The sequence below is a fragment of the Balaenoptera ricei genome, chromosome 7 (genome assembly GCF_028023285.1).
Source record: "Balaenoptera ricei isolate mBalRic1 chromosome 7, mBalRic1.hap2, whole genome shotgun sequence".
Classification (NCBI taxonomy): Eukaryota; Metazoa; Chordata; class Mammalia; order Artiodactyla; family Balaenopteridae; genus Balaenoptera; species Balaenoptera ricei.
In genome coordinates this window covers 95026369-95040077 of record NC_082645.1, presented here as the reverse complement: position 1 = coordinate 95040077, position 13709 = coordinate 95026369, and the positions used below count along the sequence as shown (strand labels likewise).

The 13709-nt window shown below is 33.5% G+C and overlaps 1 protein-coding gene across 5 annotated transcripts in view; it reads left to right on the top strand.

Annotated features, from left to right (window-relative positions):
- KANSL1L (KAT8 regulatory NSL complex subunit 1 like) overlaps positions 1-13709 on the top strand; it is a 155073-nt gene that overhangs the window by 84587 nt on the left and 56777 nt on the right. For 4 of the 5 annotated variants that reach the window (XM_059928604.1, XM_059928601.1, XM_059928603.1 and 1 more), the window contains exon 6: positions 6845-7049. In XM_059928604.1, the coding sequence (XP_059784587.1) occupies positions 6845-7049 (205 nt within the window). The remainder of the gene's footprint in view (positions 1-6844; positions 7050-13709) is intronic. The other variant, XM_059928605.1, reaches the window with a different exon arrangement.

Below are 13709 nucleotides of genomic sequence, written 5' to 3'. Positions count from 1 at the left end.
GATAATTCTATTCAAATGTCAAAAACTTTCAAATAAGCCATTTGGGAAGAATTGTTTAAGTAAAATTTATTACACATTGCCTTTCTCGGATGATACTGAACTTAATTAAGTTTTTCTTTGATAACTCAAGCTCATCACTATGACCACATCCTCAGAGGCTATTGAGATTAATAATTGTTTATCTATAAAAGAATTCACTTAATAGTCAACAAATACCTACTGAGTGATGGCAGTGTGCCAGGCTTTGGATTGGATAGGGATATGATGTTGAACAAAACCAGGTGTGATCTCTGACCTTATGGTATAGAGTCTAATTGGGTAAAAATGACATCAACCGAATAATCACACAAATAAATGTGAAATTTAAAATCCTGATCAAATGCTATGAAGGAAACTCACTGCATTGTTAAAATTGTTTTGGAATCAGATGGGTCTGAGATCAGTCCTAACTCTGCAACTTGGTAGCATTGTGATTTTAGGCAACTTTCTAAATCACAGTTGAAATGAGACTAGCTCGCTTCCTGGGTTGTTGTGAGGATCAAATGAGATGACAAGTGTGATACGATTTTGTTATTTTTTTTACTTGTTTATTATCTGTCTTCCTGGATGAGAATGTAAGCTCCATGAGAGTAGGAATTTTTTTGGTCTGTCTTATTAACTGCTATATTCCTAACATCTAGATCAGTGAGTCATAACATGGACATGAATAAATATTTTTTGAATGAATGGAATGACTTTTAAGATTTCTTTCAGGTAATCAGCATTCCAAAAAAAATATTTTGTACTTATTTGCTTTTTCTCTCCCATAGTCAGATTAGTATTTCAGTTGTTGGTCTCATGGCTGTCTCCTGCAATTCTGCTTCCTCTCATCAAATTTAACTCTGGCCTAGAAAATCAGATAACCAAAGTTAGAGTGGTACAAGTACCTGTACTATAATAAGAGACATTCTGTAGTAAGAGAGAAGGCCCCTCTCTTAACAGTAACAGGAGTGAGCTTTCATACATGGACTTACTAAGATCTTTTTTGGTTATTTAGAAGGGTTTTGCAATTTCAGCTGTATTCTGTATATTTGGACTTACCAGATAAGTAAACTCATAAGTGCTTCTAATAAAGCATTCTCATTCTAGCTTTATATCACATTATATCATAAGTTTTGTATATAGTTAGGTTGGAAGAAATTTAAATTTTGAATTTTTAAAGTTTGGTTACCTATTCTATGTATTAATTTTTAGTGGACCATGTAGAACTTAATGCTTGATATAATTTTTAAAAAATATTTAAGGTAATTTTTATAATATCCTAATGATCTTTTTCTTTCAATGTCTAAAGTAAATTCACTTGGTTAATTATTTTTCAGGGCAGCTGTTTTGTCCACTTTTTATTCATTGATTCCTAACCCCCATCTCTTATTTAATAGCAGTATCTCCCAGAACTCAGAATTGTTTTCTTAGCTTTATTAATCTTGGCAGCAGGGTTTAAGATGAATCACCAGGAACTGAGCAGCTGAAAAGATTGAGTCTTCAAACAAATGAAGCATTACATTTTACCGTCATAGAGACAGTTATTGGTTTTTAGATCTCATACTCTAAAATAAATACATCCTTATTTACCCCATGGGGTATTATCTCTGGGAAAGTGAATTTCTACTTGAAATAATGGCTAGATTTTTGTTGTTGTTTGTTTTTGCTTTAATGAGTCCCAGAATATGATATGAAATTAAATTCCAATTAATCATTGTCATGCTATTTAATTCCACTGATGATAATTATCTCACGAAATGCAACGATTCTTTCTAATTGGGCATCACAATTGAAAAACTGCCGCTAAACTGGTAAACTAATAACGTATAATGTAATTCTTTTACCCTCATAATATTTTCAAGAGTCACTTCTCAGTTACGAGAAAACATTTTAAGCAGCAAATTCCAGGCTGAAGTTTTCAACATAATTTTGGGTTTCTATGAGTGTCATTAACTATTGTATTAGTTAGATGTACAACATCAATAAGGAACTAAAACTTCTCCTGCTGTGTTTTTAAAATAATACCAGTAGGAATTATTTTCTTTTGTAAAAACCTTACTTTTCCCTTTTAACATCTATTAATATAAGTCTAAAACTTAATGTTATAAGAAATTTTTAAATAAATTGTGATACAACCACTGGAAGGCATATCATATAACTATTAAAAAATTATGTGTATAGAAGGGATGTAGTCATATAGGAACATACTTCCTTTGGAATGTTAGGTGGAAAAATCAGGATACCAAAATCATTGTACAGTATGATTTCATAGGAAAAAAAAAAGATTTGAAGGATAAAAATTAAATTTTTTATTAAAGCTATATTTATGTTTAGATGATGAGATTTTGAAAAATATTTTAGCTTTTATTTTCTTCAACTTTTTTCTATTTGCAAACTTTCCTTTAAAATGAAAAATAATAATTAGTAAAATAGTCTCAATTTCAAACTGTATCTTATATGTCAGAAAAACAGCTCACAGATTATATTGAAGAATCTGAACTGTACTCCCAAACTATAGATTAGCTAGAAATGTTTGACAAATTTTATGTCACAATACTCAGAAAAATATAGCTATCATATTGGCTTCCTCGTCCCTTTGCCTTTATACTTTATAATTTCGAGTCCCACTTGAAATTAAGAGCCAGAGATAAGAATGGCAGATAACACTGCAATAGTCGGTCTCTTTTTCTCTCAACCTTTATTATGAAAAGCTTTAACATATAGAAAGCATAGCAAAGTGAATCAACTTATTCCCAGCTTTAACAGTTGTCAAGATTTTGCTACTCATTTCAGCTATTTCCCTTCCTGACACATTTTTTTCCTATGCTTTTAAAAAATAAATTCTATTGATTGTTATTTTAACTGTAAATACTTCTGTATATTTCTCTGATAAGCTTTTTTTCAACATACCCACCATGTTGTTATCATCTGCTTTTTAAAATTATTCTTATAATATTAGTCATAATTTATCACTATCATGAAATTCTCTATATTCATATTTTCCCAGTTGTCTCGAAATCATCTTTTTATGATTTTGTTAGAATAATTTGTTATTCTAACAAATTTGTTTGTTAGAATTTTGTTAGGATAATTTGTTAGAATCAGGACCCAAACAAAATCCATATTACATTTGGTTGTCATGTTACATTTTAAAATGTAAATATTAGAAATTCCTAATGCCAAAAAAAAAGACTGTAATTTTGGATGACATTTTTGTTTTCTTCTTATAAAATTATATAAGTTCATTGTATGAAAAGTTAAAAATTCATAAAATACTAAGAAGAAAGTGGAAATCACTTATATTGCTCAAAGTATATTTCCTTCCTATCATTTTTTACATTATTTTCATAGTTGAGATCTACTGGAAGCAGTTTTATATCTTATTTCAAAGTATATCTGAAGCTTTCTATACTTAAAATATTTTTTTTTCCATTTTAATGGCTGCATTAAGAAGTACCTTAATTTTTTAGAACAGGTAAGTACCTTAATTTTTTTAGGGGCCATATCTAATTTAGAATGCCATTTTACAGTGTACTCCAACACATTTTCTTGTTGCTACAGTTGAAGAGACTCGTATTTTTGAGTAAGGGGTCTAGTTTTCCTACTTAATTCCTAGAGTAGGGGAAATGGGCTGGTCAATGCACTGTTTTCTCTATATGTAGCAGATAATGCCTGGATCTTGGTCCATTGGCCATTTGAGAGAGATGTTTGTTTTTGGCATGTGGAGGACGAGTAATGCCCCTAGTGGGCCATTTTAGTAAGTTTATATAAAGTCCAATTTTATATAATTTCTTTAAAATATCTTTGAATATATCTGAGTATATGATGCATTCATTTCTCCAAACATTATCAAGGGAAAGAAAGGTATTAAATTCAACTATTGGCAGGACTTTGGGCATCAGGGAAAGTTTGGAAAAGGTTGCACCTACCTTAGCTGCTATAGGTTGAAGTCATCAAAGAACTCCAAAAGATCAAAGTAGACTTGAAATAGACATTATAAGTTACGCAAAAATAGTGATTCTTAGGTGTGTACTTTTATGAATATATCAGTTTCGTAGGGGTGTTATAACAAATCACCACTAAGTGTGTGGCTTAATATAACAGATATTTATTCTTTCACAGTTCTGGAGGCTAGATGTTCTTAAAATCAAGGTGTCAGGCAGGGCCATGCTCTCTCTGAAGGTTTCTGGGAAGAATCCATCCTTGCCTTTTCCTGGCTTCTGGCAGTTCCTGGCAGTCCTTGGCGTTTTTGGCTTCTCTCCTCTGTCTTCACATGGCATTATTCCCTGGGTGGATCTCTTCCTTAATTCTGTGTCTCTTCTTATAAGGACATCAGTGATTGGATATAGGACCCACCCTAATCCAGTATATGACCTCATTTTACCTAATTACATCTGCAAAGACTGTATTTCCAAGTAAGGTCACAATCTGAGGTTCCTGGTAGCTGTAAATATTGTGAGGACACTGTTCAGCCCCGTATGACAGGCGTGGGTATTTGTGTATATGAGTAGATTGGGAACTGGGGGGCTATCATAAGTTCTTAGATAATACACATTCTAATTCTCTTCTCCGTTGTTGATTTCTGCTTTTCCTTAAGTGTGTTTAGTATAAGAATAAACGAATGTGGAGGAAATGTTGAAAACAGTACTAAAACAGTAATTTAAAATTCTGTGTTGAATAATTATTCTCTGCTGCTGCTCCTTGAAATTAAAAGATAAAAACAATTTCATGAAGCCTTGTCTACGTTTTTATGGTTTTAGCATCCTAAATTTAGAACCAGGACCCAAAGTTTCTTATTTACTAAAAGCATTTGAGCAGAGCATTATAATGGTTATTCCAGTCCTTCTAAGAAAATAATTTGGCTTAGGCAAAAGGTTATGAAATACTTGAAAAATTTACTAAAAATTCTAGAGATAAATTCTAAAAATTCTATGAGGTAAAATAAGGTACATCATATCTTACTATCAGAAACTAACTTTTGTAAACCAAAGTTAGAGATTTAGAATGGAACTCAAGGCAGTGTAAATATGTAACTTATTTTTCTAAAAGGTCTCTTGTAGCCTTCTGTTTAGAGCTTCTTTTGGGTCTTAAACTAGAATGTTCCATGTTTACTCATTCACTAAACTATTTAGGTGTAGTATGTGGTGTCACACATGCACTGTGCAAAGCACTGAGCTGGAGTGGGTAAATCTGCAAATATATATGTTTATATTTCTCCATTCATTCAATAAATATTTATTGAACATTTGCTGTATGCAAGGTACAATATCAGGAACTTCTGATACAAAGTTAAACAAAACAGACACAGTCTTTGTACTACTTACAGTCTTAGAAAAGGAGAAGGACATTAATCAGATAATAATACAAATAAATGTAAACTTATCACCATGAAAAATACTATGAAGAAAAGGTGAATGGTACTATCAGAGCCCATAAGGGAATTTGACTTAGTCTTTGGAGGGGCTACGCAAGGGCTCAAAGACTTAACTGAGGAAATGACTTTTGAACGAGAGCCAGATGATTATTGGAAATTATGTAAGTGAGGGAGGATGTGAGAAAATTCCAGGAAGCAGAAATTATATATAATAGTGAGTAGTGAGTGCGAGTTATTTGAAATGAAAGGAGGCAGTGCCGCTGGAACACAGGGAACCAGACGGAGTGTGATGCCCGATGCAGCAGGAGAGCCAGCGGCAGGGGCCAGACCAATTTCCCTGTACTGGTCTGGCCAGTAGTACATACTCAATTTTATTTATATGTAGTCACCAAATTCCATATTTTATTTTGGTTTCACCAACATAAGCCATTCGGGTACCTTTATTTCTGGTTTCTTATTACTATGTAAAGTGTTCTTGAATTACTTGCTTTATCTACAGGATAATAGAATATCTTATAGCAGCCGTAAATATTCAAAACCAATGATACTGCTATAGAAAAACCATATCTTATGTTTACCATTAAACACTGATTCTACTTGAACCAAATAGCACATTTAGAATTCATATGTTGATTAGCAATATCACGTACAGCAGTTTCACTTGTTGATCTTAGAATGCTAAGTTGACTAGCTTTCGTCTTATATAAATAAGGTTGAAACTGGTATATTATAGTGCCCAAAATGCCGAATATTTTATATATAATATACTGGTATAAATGAAGTTAAATTTATGTGGTGACAAGCATTAACTTCTTCCTGATGTTCTGATGTTTTAAAATATTTAAATAAATGTTTAAAAATTAATATGAAGAATGATTATAAAATTATGCTTATTTCATGTGTAGTTTGTGTGATCTGTTTTAATATTTTATAGTTTGTGGCTTCTGTGTCGTCAGAAGTTTAAAAAGATTCTTAAAATGTAGTCGGATTGCATCTTTGTTTCAAAATTCACTGAAACGATATGTAATGCTTATGTAAGAGCAGCTAATGATGTAGTGATGAGATTTTAGCCCTTTTAAAACCTGTAATCCTGTATAATTTCACCCTTATTCAAAAAGAATTTGATGTAAATAGTTTCAACACTGTGTAATATTCATGAATTATTGATTTACAGTGAACATTTACATTGTACTAGTGAACTCACGTAAGCATCTCTAACCTATGGGATATTTGTTTTGCAGGAGAAAATAGAAATTCTGTATTCACAACTTGAAATGTAATTTCCGATTAATATTAATTCATTCATCGATTGTTACCACAAAATTGGCTAAAATTAATACTCTTCTGTCATAATAGATCAAGGTGATTTACATTTAGTTTTCTTTGTCTTTTTTGTTTGTTTGTTTTGTTTTATTCCCTCCACTCCCCATTTATTTCATGGCATATCAGTGCTTCAGAGAATTTAGATGAGCTCTCTTCCTCCAGTAGCTGGTTACTTAACCAGAAGCACAGTAAGAAAAGGAGAAAAGACAGGACAAGACTGAAATCTCCATCCTTGACTATCATGAGTACAGCAGCTCGAACAAGGCCACTTCAGAGTTTCCACAAACGAAAACTCTACAGATTGAGCCCTACTTTTTACTGCACTCCGCAGGTAAGGTCGCCTTTGGGAAAACATGAACAAAGATTTTACTGTCAATATATTTCACAAGTGAGAGGATATGAATTGTACACAGTTGTTTAGAATAAGTGGGATTTAATAATTTTTTAAACATAGCAGTGTATTCTGAAACTTCTCACATTTCCATTTTTTTAAATCACTATTATGCTTAAACTAGTTTGAAAGAAATGTACATATCAAGTTGATTTTAAAATTTTACTGGTAAGGGTAACAAGGAAAACACAAGTGTATTATATATTTGCCTTTTTCTTAATAAAGAAAAAAGTAACAATCTGCAGGGCTGTCAGTTATTTTGGAGGAAATGACATTGCTCTCCCTTTTATGTTTGGTATTTGTTAAACCTGGTGAGCGCTCCTTTTTCATATAAGCAATGAAGTTTTAGATGACCATGGTTACCCTTTTTGCAAATAAAATATGCTTCATTAAAAGTGTTCATTTTGAAAAGCATATTTTTCATTTGTTAACAACATGTTAGGTTTACATCTTTCAGTGCATATCTAAATAAGCTGTGATGGAGGGCAAAATAAGTTATCTCTAGTTCTCATGGTATAACGTGCTTTTTTTCTATTATATTTTAAATAATATGTCAAAGGAAAGAAATTATCCTTGATTTAATATTGTTTTTGATAATTACTACATTAACTATTTTTAAATATATTTCTATAAAAAATCAAGATGCTTTGTTTCATTAGGAACCAATTTCAAATTTGGTTTTATAGGATCCTTTTATAAATAGGAACGTGAATTCTGACACACTAATTTTTATTAATAGATTGATTTTTGCCATTTAGTAGTTCAGGTATTAGTAGTATGCTTTCCCAACTCGAAATTTTTAAGAAAGTTTTATTTCAGAATTTTAAGAAATTTTACATATTTAATTAACCTAATAGGAAAATATTTTATTTTAAGTTTTTATATAAGAAATTATATTTTATTTAATAATTTTTATTTAAAGTTGCTACAAGCAATAGAGAAATAATATATTTGAAAATGATTTCATAATTTCATAGTTATAAATAGAATTGTCTATCAAAAATATTTCACATATGAATATGCCTTAATATTCTGACTGGAAGGAATCTATCTGAATAATTTAGGGGATTTGCTCAATATTACTAAAGAACTGCATATGCCTTGATAATATAAAGATTGGCCTGGAAAAGTGTGAACAAATTTAAAACTTTCAGCAAACAAAGGAAGAAACAAGTCTAACATTGTTACTAATAGACCATATAATTTATCATATTCCAGTCATAATGCTAAGCATTTTCAGTACATTATTTTATTTAGTCCTCAAATGTAAAACTATGAGGCATTATCAATCCCACCTTTAGATGCAGAAATTGAAGTTTAGGGAGATTAAGTAAATTTCCCAAGGTCATACAGCTAGTAAACAGTAAGTCTGATTCCAAAGCCCATGTCCTTATCCATTAGTACATTGATAACAACAAAAATAAACCAAATCTTTTTTTAATCAATATTTTTATTGAAGTTGATCTACAGTATTGTGTTAATTTCTGCTGTACAGCAAAGTGATTCAGTTATACATATATATACATTCTTTTTTAAAATATTCTTTTCCATTATGGTTGTCATAAGATATTAAATATAGTTCTCTGTGCTATGTACTAGGACCTTGTTGTTTATCCGTTCTCTATATAATAGCTTACATCTGCTAACCCCAACCTCCCACTCCATCCCTCTCCCAACCCCCTCCCCCTTGGCAACCACCAGTCTATTCTCTATGTCCATGATTCCATTTCTGTTTTCATAGATAGGTTCATTTGTGTCATATTTTAGATTCCACATGTAAGTGATATCATATGGTACTTGTCTTTCTCTTTCTGACTTACTTCACTTAGTATGATTATCTCTAGTTGCATCCATGTTGCTGCAAATGGCATTATTTCATTCTTTTTTATGGCTGAGTAGTATTCCATTGTATATATGTACCACATCTTCTTTATCCATTCATCTGTTGACAGATATTTAGGTTGTTTCCATGTCTTGGCTATTGTGAATAGCGCTGCTGTGAACACAAGGGTGCATGTATCTTTTTGAATTATAGCTTTGTCTGGATATATGCCCATGAGTGGGATTACTGGATCATATGGTAATTCTATTTTTGGTTTTCTGAGGAACCTCCATACTGTTTTCCACAGTGGCTAAACCAAATCTTTTATGTGCTTGAAATCAGTAAAGACTGTATATTTGGGAATTGGGGAAGGGGCTTTGTCTGGTTAGAGGCATTAAGAAATGCACCATAAAAGATGGGTTTTGAAAGATAAACAGAATATTGAAAGGGTTTAGGGAGAGATAAAAAAAGAGCACTTTAGTCATTGTAACAGAGGTGGAAAAAATGATGGAGAACAGCAAATGGCTCCACTCCCAACTTATCCCCCAAATTTCCGGGGTAATAGTTATTTACCTTTCTAAATTTAATAAATGTCATTTCTCTCAGGAAGCCTTCCTTGATATTCCCACTATGGGGGTATATAATGATGTAGCACCCTGTGTTATAATAATAATCCATTATTTTATAATAATCTTCCATTTATTTTTCTGTCTTCTCATTACATTGTAAGTTTTTTGAGAACAGGAACTGTATATTTCTGAACCTACAGGGTCTTGAACAGTAACTGTCCAATAGTATATGCTCAATAAATAATTAATAGTGAAAGAATTATTGTAGTGGAATGTAGAAAGATATTTAAAAGGCAATGGAGAGTGAGAATTTGTGTGTGTGTGTGTGTGTGTGTGTGTGTGTTTCCTTGATTTGCTTTGTGAAAGGGTCTAGAACAGTAATGTCTAATAGAACTTTCTGTAATGATGGAAATGCCCTATAAATATCTGTGGTAGCTACTAAATACATGTAACTATTGAGCACATGAAATGTGACTAGTGCAGCTGAGGAACTGAATTTTTATTTTTATTAATTTTGATTTAAATGGCCACATTTGGATAATGGCTACCAAATTGGATATGACAAGTCTAGACTCAAACTTACTGTGATAGCAGTGAGAACACGTGGCACTCATTCTTGTTTTCTAATACTATTCCTTACTGAAAGGAAATATAGATCTTTGGAGAAGTGGCTGATCTCCAGGGTTGGGGAAGAGGGGCTATAAAATGGGCCTGGAACATCTTATTGTTACCAGAAGGCAAGGAAGTGTTTAAAAAAATGAAGGGGGCATGTCAAAAAAAAAACAACCCAAGAGCTTGTTTGAAGAGGCTTCCACTGGCCAAATCTGGGGCTCTTTGAGCATCGAAATAGCTAAGGACAGTAATGAACCCAGTGAAAAGATAGGTAGCCATGAATGTTTCCTGATGATAGAGAGAGAGAGAGATTAAAAGGGGAAAGGGAAGACTTTTGCATAGAGTAGGATACAGATTAATAAATGTGGAGTGAGCAGTCAAATTAGAGAATCATTGCAATAATCATAGTAAAGATTGACTGGGTAAGAATCATCAATGCATGAAAAGTCTGGGGTCAGGATTGAGGAGAAGTTTGATGAGGAGCAGGATATTGATATTGTCTTAACTATATGGTAGAGAACCAGACAATAATCTTGCCTGAGTGATCAAAACTAACATAGCCTATGTCTGTTCAGAGAAGGGAACAGCTGAGAACAGTGACCTCCGGGTCCCAGGGTCCCTGTGGCACAGGCCATGCTGTGCAGGGGCTGGAGGAGAGGGCCTTAGTTGTGTGAGTTTGCCCTGGACTCAGCAGGAGGTAGTAGAGGGCAGCGCCAGACAGGCTGGGCTGGAGCAGCGGCAGGACAGGGGAGGAGTCAGCACTCCTGAGACCCACCAAGGCCCTGAGTGACACTGATGTGAAGAAACACAGCAACCAAAGACAGTGTGTGGACTTGGTTTGGGTCTTGATTTGAACAAGAACCCTGAAAAGACGTTTTTGAGATCATTGGGAAAAATTGACCACAGCTGATGATTAGATGATGTTCAGGAATAATAGATAATTTTGTTGGTGTGATAATGATATTGTGGTTATGTGAGGAAAAGGCCTTATTTTTAAGAGATACATTCAGTAGTGAAATGGGTAACATGACATAATGTTAAGAGTTTGCTTGCAAATATCAGAGCAAAGCAATGAAGTGAAGGAAAGAAAGGGAGAAGAGGATGGATGAAGTGAGAGCAGTAAAAGGTTAATTTGGAGAGGTAGGTACATAAGGGATCACTATATTATTCTCCCTGCTTTTGCGTATGTTTAAAAACTTGAACAATAAGAAAAAAAAAGAAGGAAACTAATGTAGCCTATTAGAAGGATACAATATCACTATGTAGTATTCTGACCAGACATACATAACCTGAATTTAATCATGAGGAAACATCAAAGCCAAAATCAGAAACATGCTATTAAGAAATGAAAACTGGCCTGTATACTTCAAAAAAAAAAATAAGCCAATGTAATAAAAGCCAAGAAAGCCTGAAGAACTGTTTCAGATTGAAAGAGAGACTAAGATATATGACAACTGAATGAATATATGATCCAGATCACAGTTCTTTTGGAGGGAACATATGGGGACAATTGACAAAACTGGACTATTGATGCTAGATTATATTAAAATATTGTATCAATGTTGAATTTCCTGAGTGTGATATTTTGCAGTTATGTAAGAAAATATACTTATTCTAGGAAATACACATTGAAATATTAAGGGGTAAAATGGCTAAGGCATCCATTTTATGTAATAAACTAACTTCTATGCATCTAGAATGGTACTAGCTATGTAACAGCCTTGGCAGAATTTAGAAAATAATTATTTAAATCATTTTCTATAGTGTTTAACTCTCTAGGGTACTGGTTGAGAACAGCTTATATAAGGGCAATGGAGAGAGGTGGCAGTCTTCCGCTACTAGGTAGCATATAGTAGATAGTTGGCCGATCAATATTCTCACTGCAATAACTACATATATAAGTTACAAAAAAAAAATCATCATACTATTAAAGACATTAGGGGGATTCTGGTTTCAGCTCCAACATGTAAAGAGCTTGGAAGTTGTCACTTCTGTCCTTACAGCGAGAAAAAGGTGAACAAACTGAAAATCAGTGCCTTTTCATGAACCCATCAGATAATTGAGGTTGCAGAGAAAACCGCCAACCCGAAATATGGAGAGACAGGCAAATCCAAAGAGTCACAGCCAAGATCTGCTTACCTGGAGCAGAAACCATAGCAATCATAAACTAACTGGTAGGAACACTTAAATGGTAATTTTGATGAATTGCTTGAGGCTGAGTGTGGACTAGTCTGAGAGTGAAAAACTCCTGGGGACTACAGCCTAAGGGAGCCCCACACCTCACACTTCCGTGGACTTTACCTCTAGGCACCCAACTAAGTTCTCAGAATGAAGAGCGAGAAAGGATCCCGAGTGGCTCTGGAATGGAAGGGGAAGGGTAACCTTTATGAAATAAGCCTAGAGCATTATCTATTACAAGGTTTACTCCTCAGGGAAAAAAAAACTTTACCAGAGCCTTATTCCACCTGAGAGAAGAGCATTTCTCCCACTCCTGCCCTCTGTAGCCTTTCTGTCTCACCTAAGAGAGAATGAGGGTGGAAAATAAGAAACACTTGTTAAAGTCACAGACCAGGGACACAGACCCACCAAAAGACTGAGATTTAATTGTAAGATTATAGTAGGTTATGCTACTATAGTAGATATGCTTTCTCTCCCCCATTCTTTACCACAGCACCAACAGAACTCTAGTATAGTAGCAGTGGGTTACAGCTGCAAAATATATAGTCTCTCTGAGGAGAACTATTTAACAGGGCAGACAAAAACAAGGACATTGGAGGAATTCGAGGCCTCTGGCACCTACAACTATAACTGGTATTAAACACAGTCCCACTCAGACTCTTAGATTAACATAACATCTCACGATAAAGGCCTGTTTACCTCAGATCCTATGACATTATGTTCAGCTTTCAACAAAAAATTACAGGGCATGTTAGGGGAAAAAAAAAACTCTGAAAAGACAAAGAATTCATCAGAGCCAGGCTCAAATATGACAAAGGTATTGGAATTCTCTTAAATAACTAATATGTTAAAGTCTTTAATGGGTAAAGTAGAAAACATGCAAGAACAGATTGGTAATGTAAACAGAGAGATGGAAACTCTTAAGAAGAATCAAAAGTAAATGCTAGAAACAAAAAAAACCTGTAACCTAAATGAAGCATGCTTTTCATGGGCTCATCAGCAGATTGGACATGGCTGAGGAAAAAAATCAGCAAGCTTATATAGGTCAATAGAAACTTCACAAACTGAAATGCAAAAAGAAAAAGGAATGAATAACACAGAACAACACATCCAAGAATTTGGGGGCAATTTCAGGTGGTGTTTCAGATAAGTGATTGGAATACCAAGAAGAGAAAGAGAACAGAGCAAAAAACAATATTTGAAGTAATAATACATGAGAATTTTCCAAAGTTAATGACAAGCACCAAACCACACATTCACGAAACTGAAGCAGGAGAACATCAAGCAGGATAAATACCAAAAAATAAATACTCAGGCATAATATTCAAAATGCAGAAGACCAAAGATATAGAAAATCCTGAAAAATAGCAGAGAGAAAAACAGCTATAGAAGAACAAGGATAAGAATTACAGCTAACTT